The 18,151-nt window shown below is 42.4% G+C and overlaps 1 protein-coding gene across 4 annotated transcripts; it reads left to right on the plus strand.

Moving 5' to 3' along the window:
* Positions 1–1,980: 1,980 nt before the first annotated feature.
* Csrnp2 (cysteine and serine rich nuclear protein 2) lies at positions 1,981–17,858 on the plus strand. 4 transcript variants are annotated; one of them, XM_078014688.1, is made up of 6 exons: positions 1,981–2,278; positions 2,914–3,086; positions 7,522–7,756; positions 8,832–9,091; positions 12,502–12,798; positions 14,418–17,858. In XM_078014688.1, exons 3-6 carry the CDS (start codon positions 7,606–7,608, stop codon positions 15,339–15,341), a joined length of 1,632 nt encoding a protein of 543 aa, XP_077870814.1. In that variant the 5' UTR covers positions 1,981–2,278; positions 2,914–3,086; positions 7,522–7,605; the 3' UTR covers positions 15,342–17,858. The 4 variants fall into 4 exon arrangements, with proteins under 4 accessions (XP_077870814.1, XP_077870815.1, XP_005325011.2 ...); XM_078014689.1 differs by having other exon boundaries at positions 2,914–3,027; XM_005324954.5 differs by lacking the exon at positions 2,914–3,086 and having other exon boundaries at positions 1,981–2,388.
* Positions 17,859–18,151: the final 293 nt, after the last annotated feature.

Below are 18,151 nucleotides of genomic sequence, written 5' to 3' on the forward strand. Positions count from 1 at the left end.
TTGATGGCATTAATCAATAAACCTGGACATTGGGGTTGACAAATTTCTATGACTGTTGGAACTCTGGATGTGTAGGCCTATGAGATACCTTTTTAGCCTGCTCAACATCCCCTTTAGGCTGTTTTTTGTTTGTTTGTTTTGTTTTGTTTTGTTTTTGGTTACTTAGCCCACTGATTCACATAATGATCTGGGGCCTTTTCTTTTTTGTCTTTGCCCAGAAAGAGTAGATAACTTATAATTTAAAATAATATTTATATAGCACTGAGTGTGTTGTAAACATTTAGTAATATAGTAACTGTTCAACCTTCATAAAATCCTGTGAGATATATACTGTTATCCCCATTTTTCAGATGAAGAAGCTAAGGCACAGAAGTTATATAATTTGCCCAGGGTCACACCACACAGGTGAGTGGAGGAATAGGAGCAGTCTGGCTCTAGGATCCATGCTCTTGAACACATGTCATTCATTCTAAATTCCAACAGGTAGATGATTAGTGCCTGGTACCTCCCAAATTGACTTTTTTTTTTTTTATAATGATAACCTGTTGTTTTTTCATTTTGCATTATGGTGTCCTAGCTGCTTAAAGTTTCTGACATTCCCTAAGGGAGAAATCTGGAAAATAGTTGGCAATTTTCTAAGCCATTCATCCTCTCAATTCTAAAGGTGAGATGGCTTGATAGCCAGTAGATTTGGCTTCCTAATTTCTTGGTTGCAGTGAAAAATACACTAGCATTTGGAACTAGCCTAACTTGAGTTAAAATACTGCTATTCACCAACACAGTGACCCACACCTGTAATCCCAGAGACTCAGGAGGATTACACTTAAAGGCCAGCCCTGGCAATTTAGGAAGATCCTGCCTCAAAATTAAAATAATTTAAAAAGACTGGGTAGAGTGCCCCTGGGTTAAATCCTAGTAACCTCCCCCCAAAAAAAATCCCTCCAATAAATATCTACTGTGCTTCCAAATGTCAAATATCAGGTTTTGTGCTAAGAATACAGTGACTCATGGAATTCAGTCAAGTGAAAGAAGACTGAAAAACAATAAATATGTCAGATGGTAATGCTAGGAGAAATGTATGGCAAAAGGATAGAGACTAAGGAGAAGCACTTCTAGGAATATGGCTAAGGAAACTCTGATATGAGGATATTTGAACAGATACTAAGTGAAGGAGTAAGCTTATGGTCAGCTGGTGGAAAAGGTTCTAGACAAAAGGTCCTGAAATAAGAAAAGCATAATTGCCTAAGGATACCAGTGGACTGTTATTGTATTGAAGCAAAGTATGGGACAGTGAAAGTAGAAGGAAACTGGATGACAGATTGGGGGTGGAGCACAACAGTATGATGGATTAAGGATGGAGCACTACAGGATGTATCTAGATCCAGCAAAGCCTTACAAGTCAAGGGAGAAACGAGATTTAGGGGGGAAAAAAAAAAGCTCTGTGTCCTTGGCAAGTCTCAAGTTACTTTGGATTTCTTAGTCTTTGTTTTCCCCATCCTAAAGATGTGTTGCAAAGTTGTGAATATCAAAGACAATGGTAAAATTTTTTTGAAAGAAAACACCTAAATCAACCCATCATATATGTAGATAACTCAAAATAATGCTGTATTTTCTTCTAACTTGGGCGGGCTGCAGCAAGTCATATTGCTGAAGACTAAGACCCATGAGTGAGGAGGATTATGTTCCTTAGGCATGGGAGTGTGGTACTGGATAAAGAGAAAAGGGAGAATTCGTTTAGTCATTGAAGATGTATAGCTGAGGGGGCTCCTGCCTTCCGTTTCAAAAGACTGCAGCGGCACCAAACCCGCCTTCCCAGGGTCAGCAGCGGACGTCGTCTCCGTAGCCTGTTAGCCGGCCGGCTTCTGGTTTGCGGCACTCGCCGCCTCCGACTCCCAGCATGCAGCTGGGCATGGGGCCGGTACGTAGACTCCATTTCCCAGCCTGCCTCGGGGCTCGGCTAGGACGTGCCGGCGCCTATAAGAGCCGGAGCGCTGCGGCCGGAGCCTATTGTTAGCCGGAGCCGGGGCGGTTCTGTGCTTCTGCTGCCAGGGGCGCCTGAGTTTGCCGGAGCCGCCCGCCCCCCGCCGCCTGCCTGCCGGCCGGCCGGCCTGCCCACCCGCCCTCCCTCCCCGCCCTGCCGCCCTGGGAGCTCCCCGACCGTCGCCGCGGGGCCCGGGACTCGCTCACTCCTCCCTCCTTCCCACCCGGGCTAGGGCGGCGGCGGCGGCAGCGGGGGCGGCAGAGACCATCACGGGAGGAGGCAGCTGCGGCGGGGCTGGTAATGGGCCTGGGGGTGCGGGGCGGAGGGTGCCGCCTCGTCCTTTTTCGGGATCGGCCCTCGGGCGGCTGTGGAGGAGTGGTCAAACCCAGAGCCGTGCGGATGGAGGGGTCAGAAATGAGGGAAGCTCGGACGGGAGCGGTCGGGGGGCGGGGAGCTGGGGCGCCGCTGGGAAGGAACGGAGTCGGGGAGAGGCGTGGGAGCGAGGGGCACCGAGGATGCGGGCCCGGACTGCGGGGGTAGCTCGAGGGAGACGGATGGGCGCCTTGGAAGCCGGCAGGATTGCGGATGAGGTTGAGTTCGGAAAGGAGTGGAGAATGATGTAGGATGGAGGGAAGGGGGGGTGGGTAGAGGAAAATGTGGGAGGAGTGGTTGGGAATTTGTGAGTAGCAGGCAGGAAGGGATGAGGAAGGCAGAGTACGGGCTGCAAATGATTGGATTGAGCGGGAAGGTTAGCAGGAATCAGAAATGGGTCGAGAGCTGAAAGATTCCTCAGGGGTGCTTATTAAAGGGAACTGGTGACTTGACATGACCCTTAAGCCTTGGTTCTTGATATCCCCCATTTTTCTGGCGTTGTGTATGAAAATGAAAGCATCACTTACCCTGGTTGCTAGCTTGATCTTTTTTTTTTACAGGCCCAAACACGCAGCCGACTGCCATCCATCCCTTTTAGTCTTGATTCAGCCTTTTAAAGGGGTTCTAAACTCTAAGTGGCAATGTGACACACAAACCATTCTTCATTATGAAAGGTTAGAAGTTATCCCCAAGAGACAACACTGTACCCTTGTCCTGCAGTTTTCAGTTCATGGTAAATCCGTAGTTAATTCAGATTTTCCTTTTCTTTACTGGCTTTCCATCTTGCAAATCTCCAAAGCCAGGATGTTGGTGTGTGCCAGAGTTATAAATGACGGGATATCCTTGAGAGCTAATGCAGCATCATGTTCCATTTCTACCACAAAGATCTTGTGTCCTCCCTGTGATGGTAGTTCAGACATGGAAAGTTCAGTTCTAACCTTGTGTTAGTGAATGGGTAAAAACCCGAGTGGGTATGGGAAGGGAGCTTTCTCTAAACACCTTGTTTAAACAGGAGGTTTTTACTTGAGTGCTTTTTTAAATTTGTGAACCTGGTGATCACAAGGACACATGGATTCATGAAATTCATAGTATTTGAGAATCAATCACAGTATCTCATAAAAGGGGGAGCATGGCAGACTATCTCAGTCAAGTTTATCCTGACACTTTAGCAGTAAGCCTTACTTCCTTTAACTCAGTTATGGGTAGCCCATAGGATCTTACTACAGATTTTGGTCTCTTGACCTTTAGAAGAAGATTGGGTTCCAGTTGAGTGGGGAGACTTTCTTCTGAAAGATATACCCTGTTTTATTATTTTGGATTCATTTAAGAAAGAGGCTGATATTACCTAAACTTTGCATATATATTCTTCCACAAAACTTTTTACTGGGTTGACCCTCTTGCTAGTTTCACATATGCAGGGACTTTGGGTTTGTTTTAGTGCTTATAGGACACCTTATGGGCCTGAAAAAACTTAGATCTTAGTACTGAAATACATCTTCTGGTTTTATTTGGTGCCAGTCTAAAGTCTTTTACATACTGTAAATCTGAACAATTTCATATTCCTTTTGGAAATGTTCATCTACCAACACTTGAGAAAAGACCATAAGGCATATAGCCAAAAAGTGTCAGCTGACCTTCATTTCACTGGCATTTAAAAGCTTTTATAGAGGCATACATTATTTGTCCAAAAGTATTTGTTGTTTGAGTTGGTCATTTTGACAGTTAACTGTCAGTTATGACTGCATTTCCAGTCTCACCTTGATTATTTCCATATAGGTTTAAGTGCTTGGAGTGTAACTTATAGGATTATCTCTTGAACACAAGCATTGATCCTCTACCAGTGGATATTTAAGAGAAGTGGGAATGACTCATTTTTAGTTCTGGTATGAAAGATTAGTTTCGTGAATGGGCAAGTATAGAACCTGTTCTAGTTGTTTCCCTTGCAAAGAAAGATCTCTTCAGGTCCCAATGTACATGGTTGGGAAGTTTGTTCTTGGTGCTCATGAGCATCTTTATCTGTCAAGTTCACATCAGAGAGTTGAGCAAGGAGAGTTGTATTGAAATGTAAACTTTTATTATTAGGCCATGATAGTTGGAATTTTAAAAATTTAAATAATGAAGTTAATGATAGAAAAAGTGATGCTCATAAATCTTGGGAAAGGTGAATAGAGCTAGAACAATGCAGTCTCCTTGAGGATTTTCTGGAGTTCTATCCAAGTTGATGCAATTTTATTTGTTTTGTTGCTTGTTTTCATTTTATTGTTTTTTCTGGTGCTGAGGATTGAACATAGGGCCTCAAGCAAGCATTCTACCACTGAACTGCATTCCCAGATCTTATTAATGGGATAGTTAGATCATGGCTCATTATTTATACATATAGATTCTGGTTATTTTCAGATAACTGAAGGATTCTCTTAGATTTCACATACACGCATAACCTCTTTCCCCCCTCCTTTCTTTCTCTTTTCTCCTTTTCTTTCTTACCTACCTCCATCATTACCCAGAAACCACTTTTCCAGAAGTAGAAGTGGGGAAGACATAGAAAAAAAGGAGGAAGGGACTAGAAAAGCAGCTAGCAATCCTTGCTGCATTTGAGTGTACAAAAGGTAACCCTAAGGGAAATTATACTCTAGAGGGCAACTGAGTTAAGACAGTGGAGAATTTTAGTAACAAAGATGATTTTGGACCAGACCCAAACTAGTGTGGGATTTAAAGAGAAATATTCAAAGGACACTCAAACTACTTGAAGCAAAGGTACACCTGGGGAAAAAACGGGAGTGCACATTTGCTTCTGATCATAAATCCTGAGTGTTTCCAGGCCAAGGAAAATGCCATTTTTCTCTAGTACTAGCATTAACTGGAGCTAGTTAAAACTGAAAGTGGACTTAAGCCCTTTCTGAGAAAGCAGATTTTTCAGCTCAGTCTGATATCTCATGTGGGCAATAAGGTATTTATTAAGTAGGAAAAATTAAGTTCAGTAGTCAGCATTATTATTATTTATTTTTTTACACTCACATAAGTATTCAATTATAAAGGTGTTCCCCTCATGCCCTTGTGACCAATAATAGAGTGGAATGAGAAATTTGTTAGTTGTTAGGTATCTTTACATCCAGAGAAAATCTTTTTTTTTTTTTTGAACCTGGGATTGAATTCAGGGGCACTTAACCACTGAGCCACATCCCCAACCCCTTTGATTTTTTATTTAGAGACAGAGTCTCACTGAGTTGTTTAGGTCCTCACTGAGTTGCTTAGATCCTCGCTAAGTTGCTGAGGCTGGCTTTGAACTCACAATCCTCCTACCTCAGGCTCCAGAGGTTCACAATCCTCCTACCTCAGGCGTGTGCCACCGCACCTGGCCTAGCAAAAATCTTAACCCCTAAAGTTCTCAGTGTTCTCCGTTCTCATCATGTCCTAAGAATATAGCCTCTGATTAGTAACCTAAAGAACAGAAGATACTTTGGGCTCACTTTTAAATACAATTCTTATGAAGTGCTTAATTATTTTTTTTCCTTCCTGCCCAAATTTATTTGAAAATGTGTTTGTCTGAGACCTATGACAGCTGAGGGTTTTTAGGTACATCTTATAACTTGAATTAGAGACTTTTGATATGATCTGAATAGATTAGGAAATAGAAGATATTTCCTAAAAATATATTTCCTAAAGTACTTATTAGGTCTGGTTGATTTTTCTAGACCTGATCCAAATTACTTCCAAGAGACACAGGCCAGAAAAATAGCTCTGTACAGGCACCTTTTTCCTCCATGGTATATATTCTGGGTAGCTACTCTGCAGTAATGCAGCTTTGTCGTTCTGGGCAGTGTTGTTATTCCTGCTGCATAATTAGCAACTAGTGAGATCATAGTCTGGGGAGATTCTGGCATTACAGAGGCAAAGCAAGAGAGGCTTCTCATCACACATGGCTTTGGCTCTGACGGCATTTCTCCTGAACAAATTCATGTCCTTCTGGAACTTAAGTCCAAAGACAGATAAGGAGAAAGATTTGTACCTGGGAAGTGAACTTTAGGACTCCTTGGTTGTGTGACAGCATATTGAAAACACTGCCTGCCATATTGATGTAACCAGAATGAAAATTGTCACTTCTTTTGCTATTTGTTTTCCCCTTGCTGATTTCTTTTTAGAGGTCAAAGATTGTAAAGCTACATTCTCCTTGCACAGAGGATGATGATAGACTAATATGAGATTATGAAAGATTCTGGTTGTTTTTGCTTTTGTTTTTTGTTGTGGTGATAGGGATTGAACTCAGAGCTTTGTGTATGATAGGCAAGCTCTCTACCACTTACCTACATCTGCAGCCCCAGATTCTGGGTTTTGAAGCCAGTACAGATTGTAATCTTGGGACCTTTAGTATTAAATTTGACCTTTTTAAAAGTTGGTGAGACAGTTTATACTTGTGAAGATCTGGGTCAAGGGTATTCATGACTGCCAGTATCCTTCAAAATTGAGAGCCTGGAGCAGTATTTCCAAAGGTGTGTTCTGAGGATTATCTGTTCCCTAACATACTTTGGAAACATTGGGTTCCATAATCAGGTTTGTGAAACACTGCATTCTGTTTACTCCCGGCCTTTGCCGTGGATATTAATATATTAAAAGCCTCTAAGAGGTTCTGCCATAAGCAGTTTTCTAAACAATTTTGACACAGTAGTGCTATTTCCATGTAAAAGCTATTAATATCCATGAAATTAATATATTTAAGATACACACTTTGAGAAGTGCCAGGCTGTTATGTTATTACTAGGAAAAATAATTGGGTCTAGTCTTGGTTTAGGCAAAGCTTAATTCCACCTCTGATCTCCAGTCCCTCCCACTGGTTCCTTGGAGAACCGCTCCTATGTGATCAGAAGAACAGTGACTGTTATCTTGTGCTAATGAAGCCTAAGCCCAGCTGGATTGGAATCAGAGGCATTCCCTCCATTGGGAAGGGTGCTGCTGCAACTCTTCTCACTATTCTAAGAGTGACTGATCCTGGAGGAGCAGATAGAAAATAAAAGTAGGCGCATACTGGCCAGAATCAGTTGAGAAATGACCTAATCTTGAGAACCAGACATTATGCTAGGTCAGGTACTTTCTTTCTTCAGTTAGAGAGCTGTGTATGTAGACTTAGGAGGGGTCTGTCTTAGGAATGCTGATTCCTCTTTTCCCCTGGGCAGAATCCTAATGCAGCGGGTTAGCTGGTGGTGAGCAGAAGCTTGGGGCCAACCTGGTAGGCTCCCCAAGGAAACCCTTTGAAACCAATGGATGCATTCACGGGCTCGAGTCTCAAAAGGAAGTTTGATGATGTGGATGTGGGCTCATCAGTTTCCAACTCAGATGATGAGATCTCCAGCAGTGACAGTGCTGACAGCTGTGACAGCCTCAATCCTCCTACAACTGCCAGCTTCACACGTGAGTAAGCCACTCCCTTCCTGCCTGCGCCCAAATTCCCCAAACATAGAGCTTACTGCAGCTCTCCAGATAGCATCTGTCCAGTTTCGGGATTTGCCCTTATCACAGTTTTTCCTTGCTTTGCAGAGGACCTTGTTGCTCTGTTAGTGTAGACTGAAATCTGAATTATTCTTACAGATTTTATTTGTGTTGTGGTTTGTGGGTCCCCAGAGTGGCCTGAATTAGATCGAAGAAGTAGTTCAGGACTCTATCCTTCCCCAAGCAGAATCCCCCCAGAGGTTCAAGAAATTAAGAGCTGTACCAGGATATAATACATGCTTGCTGCCTAGACAACTGGGACCCCTCCAGAGTTCTTAATTCTTATGGCTCAATTAGTTCTTGGAAAGAACTTCTGATCATCTAAATCAAGGGCCACATCTAGCCCATTGCCTGATTTTGTAAATAAAGTTTTATTGGAACACACTTATATCTGTGATTGCTTTCATGCTATGACGATAAGAGTTGAATAGTTGCAACAGATACCACGGTTTTAGAGCCTAAAATATTTACTATCTGGCCTTTTAGGGGAAAAGTCTTGCCCTCCCCCCTGCTATAGATAAATTCTGTCCAAAAGAATTTTCTATTATGATAGAAATGTTCTACATTTGCATTGTCCGTGGTAGCCATTAGCCACATAAGACTCATGAGCACTTGAAATGTGATTAGTGTAACTGAGGCTATGATTTTAAATTTTTTAAATTTTAACTAACTTGAATTGCCACATGTGGTCAGTTAAGTTATAGATTGTTATATCTTAAAAAGATCACCTAGCAGTCCTCTACCCAGCTGCTGTCTAAAAATAGATTTTTGTGGTAATCTGTTTAGGTGATGTCAGTCTAGAGGCAGTAGTATGAACCAGTGAGGTTCAAGGTCCTTTCTAACTATGCATTTATGGTTTGAAAATTTTAGAAAGTTCTGTAGATGCAAGGAGCGCATTTAGAGGAGAGAAATTAAGAGCCTAGATGAATGAGAAAGAGCAAGGTCCCAAAACAGGCCATCTCTGGGTTAATAATCTCTTTCTGTGCTCTGTTCGCAGCCACATCCATCCTGAAGCGGCAGAAGCAGCTACGGAGGAAGAATGTCCGCTTTGACCAGGTGACAGTATACTACTTTGCCAGGCGCCAGGGTTTCACCAGTGTGCCCAGCCAGGGTGGTAGCTCTCTGGGCATGGCCCAGCGCCACAACTCTGTACGCAGCTATACACTCTGTGAGTTTGCACAAGAGCAGGAGGTGAACCATCGAGAGATTCTTCGTGAGCATCTGAAGGAAGAGAAACTCCATGCCAAGAAAATGAAGGTGCCTAAGGGGTCCGGGGCCTGGTACTTCCCATATGCCAAGAAAATGTGGGAACCGATCTAGGTCTGTTGATTTTAGGATTATTGTCAAGTTTCTCTCTTTATTGGCCTGAATAGGGACATGAAATTCCATTGATTTTTTAAAATTTGATGGTTGTCCTTGTCATATAGAGATTCCAGAGCTTTCTAAAAAGAAGTCTCAATTTTTGCAATCAGATCTTTCTGAGGGGCTGGGGTTGTGGCTCAGTGGCAGAGCACTTGCCTAGCATGTGTGAGGCACTGGGTTTGATCCTCAGCGCCACATATAAATAAATAAAAAATAAAAGTACATCAACAACTAAAAAATATTTAAAAAAAAAAATCTTTCTGAGCCTCCCTTCTTTTTGTTTCTGGAGGTATCTTCCAGAATAGCAAAAACCCTTCTCTGGAATTCCCTTTCCTCACCCCCAATCACCCAATAAATTTTTTTTTTTAATTTAAAATGTGCATACCTGAATGCTTTCAGGTCTGTCACCCCCTAGAACTCAAAGAGAACACAATGTTCAATTTCTTACCAAATGATTTTCCCTTGCCCAGATATGTGGGACAGATTTGCGGTCTTTTCATATTCTCTGCTTTCTATGACCTCATTACATTATCACATAGGTACTTAAGAGTCATATAATATTGTATCTTATCATCTGATATGCACCAGCTCTTTAGGTTAGGTGGAGAAAGGGGCTGGGAAAAGACCCATCTCAGATGGCTCTTTATAGCCCCCCATTTGCTATCTTTATACTGTTTTGGCACTCTATGGCTGTAGTTTTCACAGGTCTCAAAAATTTCCATGGCTGTATGTGTGGCTTAGGGGTAGAGCACTTGCCTACTATTCACAACGCCCTGGGTTCAATCCCCAGCACCACAAAAGAAAATAAATTTCCCCTAGGTTTCTTTTGGGCCTAAAGCATGGTGACCCATGTTAAAATAGGTGGTTGCATTTTTCCAAGGTTGTAGACTCACTAGAATGTGGTAGAGTTGGAAACTAGTGACAGAGGATATAGGCTGACCAGATCTTATTCCTATCCCTCCTTGAAAGCTTTATGTCTGCCTCCTTCAGCCTACTCTTAAAAGCCTTACACCTGTTTTTCTAACTAGAATGACACCCAGGCGTCCCTTTCTTCTGTCTGAGGAATTCCATCACTGGCCCTATCATCTTCCTGCTACTATAGCAACAGCTGGGCAAGTAAACACTCTTCTCGTTAATTGCAGTGAAGGCACTCTTCCTTTGCCCTAGAAGAAAACGCCTTTCTTCTAAATCTAGTAGTGGAATAATCTATCAAAGCAGGACACCATCCAATCCAGTTCTGTGCCCTATCCCCCAGTAGGAATTCCAAGGACAAAGCCAAGTAAATCCAGGACTGAGATACTAGATTCCTCCTTATTAGCAGGATATTCATTTAGTGAGCACCAGCAGAAGTGGCATCTAATATGTCTTTAAATGTCCAAAGAAAAATCCTTGCTTGACCTTTCTCAGGTCTAGTTTACTTTTTTCTTAGAAAGTTTTCCTGTCTTTAGCATCCTATAAGGGATGCAGTTGGTCTCAAAAATATATTTGCCATCTAATATTTGTTTTCCTTTTCAGCTGTTTTTCCTGTCACTCTTTGGAGCTCTGCAGCTTTAGTTACCTACAATTTTTCTAATATTTTAGTTTGTATTTTGTTATGTCCATATGGAATTCATTATCATGAATGGTATGATTGGGAATATAGCCCTTCTTTCCCAAAGAATATTCAGGTGTCCCAATATCGCTTAATAACTAGAAGACTCTTCACTGATTTGAAATGCCACTTCTGTCGGAATAAACTCTCCTATCTACATTCTACATGGGGTTCTTTCTCTGCATCTCTAATCTCTTTCCTTTGAGAGGATAGTAGAAAGGAAGCCCACATGGGTGATCCAGAAAAAAGCAATCCTAATGTCTATAGAAGGGCACCTTGTAGTTGCCTGCCTGGTTCAGAAATAAGGCTGGGAACTCCAAGATCCTGCACTTTACTTTCCTCATTCCTGACAACTTCCCCTTTCCCCCAAACAAGCAAACAAACTGAGAGTGTAGCTTACTGCTCAGGTTTGTTGCATCACATCTCTCCCAGGAGCTGATACTTTCCCAGCGCTCTCTCTGATTGTCTGATGAAATAAACCAAAGACTCCAGTCACCCAGCTTTCATTCTGCCAGCAGCTTCCAGAGCCCCAGGAACTGTGAGGCCTCATTTTCTTTACTTGGATTCTCTAGTGAGTTTGCAGAACTCATTCAGCCACAGATTGTCTTCAATCTGTCCTTCCACAGATTCCATTTCTTGGCTTCTATCCTCTTAGCCCAGAAAACTCAGATTTCTGTCCTTAGATAGCACACTTGGTTTTATTTATACCATCCTACCTGACATGGAATTCTTCTTTGAAGTCAAATAAAAAAGGATTAGAAAGGAAAAAGAATATATTTCTTTTACACCCTGGGCTGGGAGGGCTTTCTTTGACTGCTGTTGATAATTTGCTCATTTTCCACCAATAAAATGAAGCTTTTTTGAGCATGCACAAATAATGGTTCATGCTGTGAGGATTCAGGTTCATTGGCAAACACCTTTTAGCTGCTATTACACTTTAATACTTTAAGGTACCCTTTTCCTATGAAGGTGGTCTTAGGTTCTATGAGGTGTACATTGAAGGGTGTTTTACAAGGTTATTTGTTAATCTTAGGAATAACCAGCTATTGATATACCTTTTTCCCCATGTCAAAAGGCAAATGGGCTGAGCTGGAAGTGGTGACACACACCACTAATCCCAGAGACTCAGGAGGCTGAGGCAGGAAGATTGGAAACTTAGCCTCAGCAACTTAGCAATACCGTGTCTCAAAATAAAAAATAAAAAGGACTGGGGATAGAGCTCAGTGGTAACACCTCTGGCTTTAATTCCCCATACCAAAAAAAAAAAAAAAAAAAAAGCAAGTGAGCTGAATTATGGAAATGAAGGGAATGTTTCTGGGAATAAATTTTCTTCTAGGAGGGAGGATGAGACAGTGGTTTTCTGAGAAGCTTGAACCCAGAAAGATGATGTCCCTTTTGTTGACAGGGTGATATTAGAGCCACAAAAGATTTCCTGCCTTTCTGCTCTGGTTTTATTCTCTTGTCCTTTGCTTTTCAATATGGTGCCTACTAGCCACATGTGGCTATTTAAATTTAAAATTAACTGAAATTAAAAACTTGATTTGTCAGTTGCCACTTTTCTAGTGCTCAGAGGCCACCTGTAGAGTGACTGCTGTGTGGAATAACACAGATCTTCCCCTAGTGCAGAAATTCAGGGGAACACTGCTATCCTGATTACTGTGAGGAGGCTTATGTTGCTAATACTTCAGAGGCTAACCTTTCCTGTCTCTTGCAGCTGACCAAGAATGGGACCGTGGAGTCGGTAGAGGCTGATGGCTTGACACTGGATGATGTTTCAGATGAAGACATTGATGTGGAAAATGTGGAGGTGGATGATTACTTCTTCCTGCAGCCTCTTTCCACCAAAAGGCGACGGGCCCTGCTTAGGGCTTCTGGGGTTCACCGCATTGATGCTGAAGAGAAGCAAGAACTTCGAGCCATCCGCCTATCTCGGGAAGAATGTGGTTGTGACTGTCGACTATATTGTGACCCAGAAGCATGTGCCTGTAGCCAGGCTGGGATTAAATGCCAGGTCAGTCAAAGTTGGCCTGAGATAGTGCATCTATCAAGGTCATGGGGTATGGTGCGGGTACCAAGGAAGATGGGTGGCTGCCCATCCAGGGATGGAAGCCCCTAGCTGTGAACACACTCCAAGTCCACAACCCTCCTCCACCAACAAAGGAAACAAGCATGACAGGATTCTTAGGCTGTGGAGGTATCTATTATCTTTGTGTTTCATACCTCAGAGGTGATAAAAAGCAGCTGTTAGCAAAGGAAAGAACAGAGGTTAGTATGGTTACCATTTAATAACTGTTTCTGACTGATTCCTTGAGATAAAAGGAAGCAGAGAAATGAGATGGGCCTAGAGATGCTATCTGCAAACACTCTACTCCAATTTTGTAAAAACCAAAATGGCTTTGAGATCCTTTAATTCAGGATCAAGCCTAGGCTGGTAGAGCTTAAATCCTTAGTTTTCTGTAAGAAAGTAACATCAGCCGGGCTGGGGTTGTGGCTTAGTGGTAGAGCACTTGCCTAGCACGTGCAAGGGCTGGGTTCGATCCTCAGCACTGCATAAAAATAAATAAAATAAAAGTATGGTGTCCAACTACAACTAAAACAAAAAAAAATTTTTTAAAAAGTAACATCAGCTAAGTGACAAGGAACAGTTGCAAAGATATATTTCAATGGAAAAATAGCAGAAATAGCCCAGAGAAAAAAATTTGTCTGGAAGTTGTATTCTGAGCATATGGATGCTGAGTGGTTTTGGTTGTGTTTTCCTAACCAACCTTTTCTTTCTGATTTTTAACTAGGTAACAAATAGTTGTAGCAGATCTGGCCAATAAATTGTTTTTCAGACTAAAGTCCCATAATGAATCAGTCTGTTACACACCTGATGACAGACCTGGTATGCAGATTTCTTTAAGTTGATACCATTAGGAAGACATTGAATATTTGTTTACTCATGTTTCTAGTTTTATTTTTTTGGCAATTTTTTGTCTTTGTTTTTTCTTTTTGGATATGAAGGAAAAATCTGGAAATAGAAAGCATCTCTTTTCCAGATAGCCCTGGTCTGTAAGTAAATTATCTTGGTTAATGCTTCAGAACTAAACTGGTCAATCCCCAGGAAAAATGAGTGAAATGATAATAAACAGCTGGCCATTGCTTGAACCTTCATTCTAGCACCTTAGCAAACTAAGGCACCTTTGTTTTAGTTTCCCAGAAGGTATTGCTTTGTTTTAGTAAGATCCTCCACTCACTTTCCCATGCTTGTCATTGCAGAAGACCAGGTAAATTCTGGAAGTCCCTAGATACATAAATTTCTACTGAGACCAGTCAGCACTCGGGTATTTCTGCATTCTCTAACCAAAAGGAGCCTTTGATATGATTTTTGTCACTTTTTATTCAGAAGAGGAAACAAAGCCCTAGGGGGAAATACATGAGTCCAGGTCATACCACTAATTAATAACTGAGCTGGAATGCAAGCACAAGTGGTCTGGTAACCGCCATCTAGTGCTGTCAGCTTGTGCTGCAGGTTTTGAATTGCTTGCTTCTCGTAGGAAGACCTCAAATCCCAACTGCCTGTGTTTGCCAGCTAATGTCTCCTATCTTCACTGTTAGATTCTTGCCTCACCCTCCTTGTGTCCCCCTCAGGTGGATCGCATGTCCTTTCCGTGTGGCTGCTCCAGGGATGGCTGTGGGAACATGGCTGGGCGCATTGAATTTAATCCAATCCGAGTCCGGACTCATTACCTCCATACCATCATGAAGCTGGAGCTAGAGAGCAAGCGGCAGGTGAGCCGCCCGGCAGCCCCAGAGGAGGAGCCCTCACCCACTGCCAGTTGCAGCCTGACAGGAGCCCAGGGCTCTGAGACACAGGACTTCCAAGAGTTCATCGCGGAGAATGAAACAGCAGTGATGCACCTGCAGAGCGCAGAGGAACTGGAGCGGCTCAAGGCTGAGGAAGACTCTAGCGGCTCCAGCGCCAGCCTGGACTCGAGCATTGAGAGCCTGGGTGTGTGCATCCTGGAGGAGCCCCTGGCCGTTCCTGAAGAGCTGTGCCCAGGTCTCTCAGCCCCCATTCTCATTCAGGCTCAGCTGCCCCCAGGCTCCTCTGTCCTGTGTTTTGCTGAGAACTCAGACCACCCGTCTGCTTCCACGGTGAACAGCCCATCCTACTTGAACAGCGGGCCCCTGGTCTACTACCAGGTGGAACAGAGGCCAGTCTTGGGAGTGAAAGGAGAGCCTGGTACAGAAGAAAGCACAGCTTCTTTCCCTAAGGAGAAGGATCTGAATGTCTTCTCTCTCCCTGTTACCTCACTGGTGGCTTGCAGCCCCTCAGACCCAGATGCCCTCTGTAAATCAGAGGTGGGGAAAACACCCACTCTAGAAGCGCTATTGCCCGAAGATTGTAACTCTGAGGAGCCCGAGAATGAAGACTTCCGCTCCTCTTGGTCCCCCTCAAGCCTCCCTTTCCACACGGACACTGAAGAAGGCTGTGGGGTGGAGAAGACCTCCCAGCAGAATGAGGACCGACCCCCTGAAGAGTCTGCCCTAGAACTCCCTCTAGCAGTGTGATGTGGGGGTGGAGATACTGCCTCGCACCCATTCTCTATTTATTCCCTTATTTTATCTAATGCCATTTCAAAACAAAACTGTAGAAGCAGCTGCTGCTCCCATGTTATTTTATTGGGGTCTGTGGGAAATGGGTGGGAAAGGATTGTTTGTACAAGTATTTTTTGAAAGGGAAACAGTACCAAGGAAACCAGCCCCAGCTTGATGTGGGGATAGGTTAGAGGAAGCTGCACAGTGCTGAACACAGCTTTCTGGGCCATTGGAACAAAGCCGTAGGACCTCACAGGAGGATCTGGGTAATTCAAGCAGCTATTTATGTAGGGACCAGAACACGAGAATCTGTACACAGGGCAAAAAGTCCCTGCTCTCCTGGGCTCCAGGCAGAGTGAAAGCTTATTTCTCAGTGGTTGCTCTGATACCCATTTTGGTATATCCAATCATACTATTGGAAAGGCCACCTGGTTGGATCTAGTGAGGAGAGGCAGAAAGGTCTCTGTTTCTGTACAAAACCTCCAGGATTTCTAAAAATTTACCATACCTTCCCCCGATCCCCTATTTGATAAATAAGTTAATATTTGACATGTTTGGTGTTCCCTGACCTGCTCCCCATACTGGGGATTCTTGGTCTGTAACTTGAATTGTTTCTTTCACACGTTCTTAGATACTAGAGTTAAACTTGTCTTTTTTTCCTCCATCCTTTTTCCTTTGAAGAAAAAGTGAGATTGGCTGGGGATGTGGTATAAAGAGCCTGAGGCTTCTGCCATCGTCTTAACATGAGCTCTGTTGGGCAGTTTCTGGCTGGGCTCACCCATCCCCTAGGAAGCCTATATGGAACATTAACTATATCCAAAGGAGGCTGCAGGAACAACCTGCTGTCTGGAAAGATGACTTTATTTGTGTCATGCCTACTTTTTCACACAGGTTTTTTCCCCCCTCTTTGGGAGATCTGAGCTTTAAATGTAATGTAAGACGTGGCAATTTAAGGTCACCGACTAGTTTTTGTTCTTTTTTTGTGTATGCACACTCATGGTCCTTCTTTGATATACAGGGTTACACAGTTCTTATACTACTCCAGTTCAACCCCAAGAATTGCAAATGTTTATTGCTGCTTGATGAGATATAAAATTGGAATCTACCAATTCTTAGATGCCACGTAGAATTTCCAGGTTCCAAAGGATTAAGATCTGATTGTAACCTTTGAAATGTATAAAATGGGACTCAAATTCAGTTCTTACCTCTGTCAATGGTTCCTGTTCCTTTTATGTTTATGTTTCAATCAAGATCTGCTCCATGAACAACACTGATTTATTTTATAGGCAAAGTGACCTTTGCCTCTGTTTTAAAATGAAAATGGTAGGGAGCAAAACACTATTCTTTAGCATCTTTAACACCATACTTCACATCTGGTATGATTTATTAACCAGTTAAAAAACACTTCTGGTGGGTAGGGAGAGTGGAAGAGATAATTATTCTTACTTATCTTGCTCATAAAGCCTTTTCTTGGGGGATAGCCAGGCCCTGGTACGTTAAAGCAGCCTTCAGGTATGTGGCAGCAGCATTTCACTTATAAAATCTAAGCCTGAGGGCCTTGTATTTATTTAATACAGATAAATATTTTAACCCATTCCGCCTTTCCTGTTCATTCCTGTTTTTGCTTGGTTTTATGTTTGGAGGGAAGGTCTTAAGTTACATAGGTCCATATCTCTCCCCATCACCCAGCCTCACAAAATAATTGAGTCTTAAGTACCTTCAATCTATATGAAATAGATGCTTTTCCAAACTGAGCTGCACTCCCCCACCTTAGACTGGAACCATGGAACATAAGACTGAAGCTTACTTGGGATTTTAGTTCTATGGAAAAAAATATTTTCTCAAGTTTGTTAGGAGAGGGAGAGCTCTATACACTCCCTCTGTAGGAAGCCTCCCACTTAATTTAGGAAGTGGATTCCAACAGCTTGCTAAGAAATACATTAGCCTTTGGGATCAAATGAATTTAAATTTGTTATTATTAAACTCATTGCCAATCCATAAGGTAAGATACATGATATTTCTACAAAACTCTAGTTTCTTAATCTAAGTCCATCCCTTCATTAACTCTACAATTCTGATTCATGCTGACCCCAAACTTCTGAATGCTAAATATTAACATTTAGCATTAACTGTTGTCAAGCAAAGGGCCTTTTCTACAGCCTAGTCCATCTCACTTCTGGTGCTACCCGAGTTGGACAAAATTAAAGCTCATGGTTGCTAGGAGAGCTAGGCCTCTGATCATAGAAGCAGATTGCTTCAATCCCACTTAGTCTTGGCCTTGATTAAAAAAAAAAAATGATTCTTATTAACATAATTCTTATTTTCCAGTTTCCTTTCTCACATACTGTATACAGGTAGTATTTTCAATGTGAATCCAAAGCTCGTCTGGTTCTCTGAAAACAATTTTCCCTCTTTAGGTTCTTTACATTGTGATAATGCTGTATTTAAAGAGAATATTTAAATGTAATATTAAAGAAATATTCAAAAGAATGGTGTGTTATTCTTTATCTTGGCCAGCCACAATTTAGTTACTTGTTATACAAAGCTGGAGAAGCATCTTTTTCTATGAAACTAATTAGGTCAGTTAGGAATTAAGGTTAACAAAAGAAACACTTTGTGATAGAAATGTAGAATGTTCTCTTCAGCCTATCTTGCCTCAGGTGCTCTTACGCACCTCTTCAACTGAAGCAGGCTTTGCTTCTGCCTTGTTAGACCTTCACGCTGACTGTATTCCCATTTTCTCTTTTCCTGGTTACCACCTTAAAATATCCACCCAAAGATCA

The sequence above is a fragment of the Ictidomys tridecemlineatus genome, chromosome 6 (genome assembly GCF_052094955.1).
Source record: "Ictidomys tridecemlineatus isolate mIctTri1 chromosome 6, mIctTri1.hap1, whole genome shotgun sequence".
Lineage (NCBI taxonomy): Eukaryota > Metazoa > Chordata > Mammalia > Rodentia > Sciuridae > Ictidomys > Ictidomys tridecemlineatus.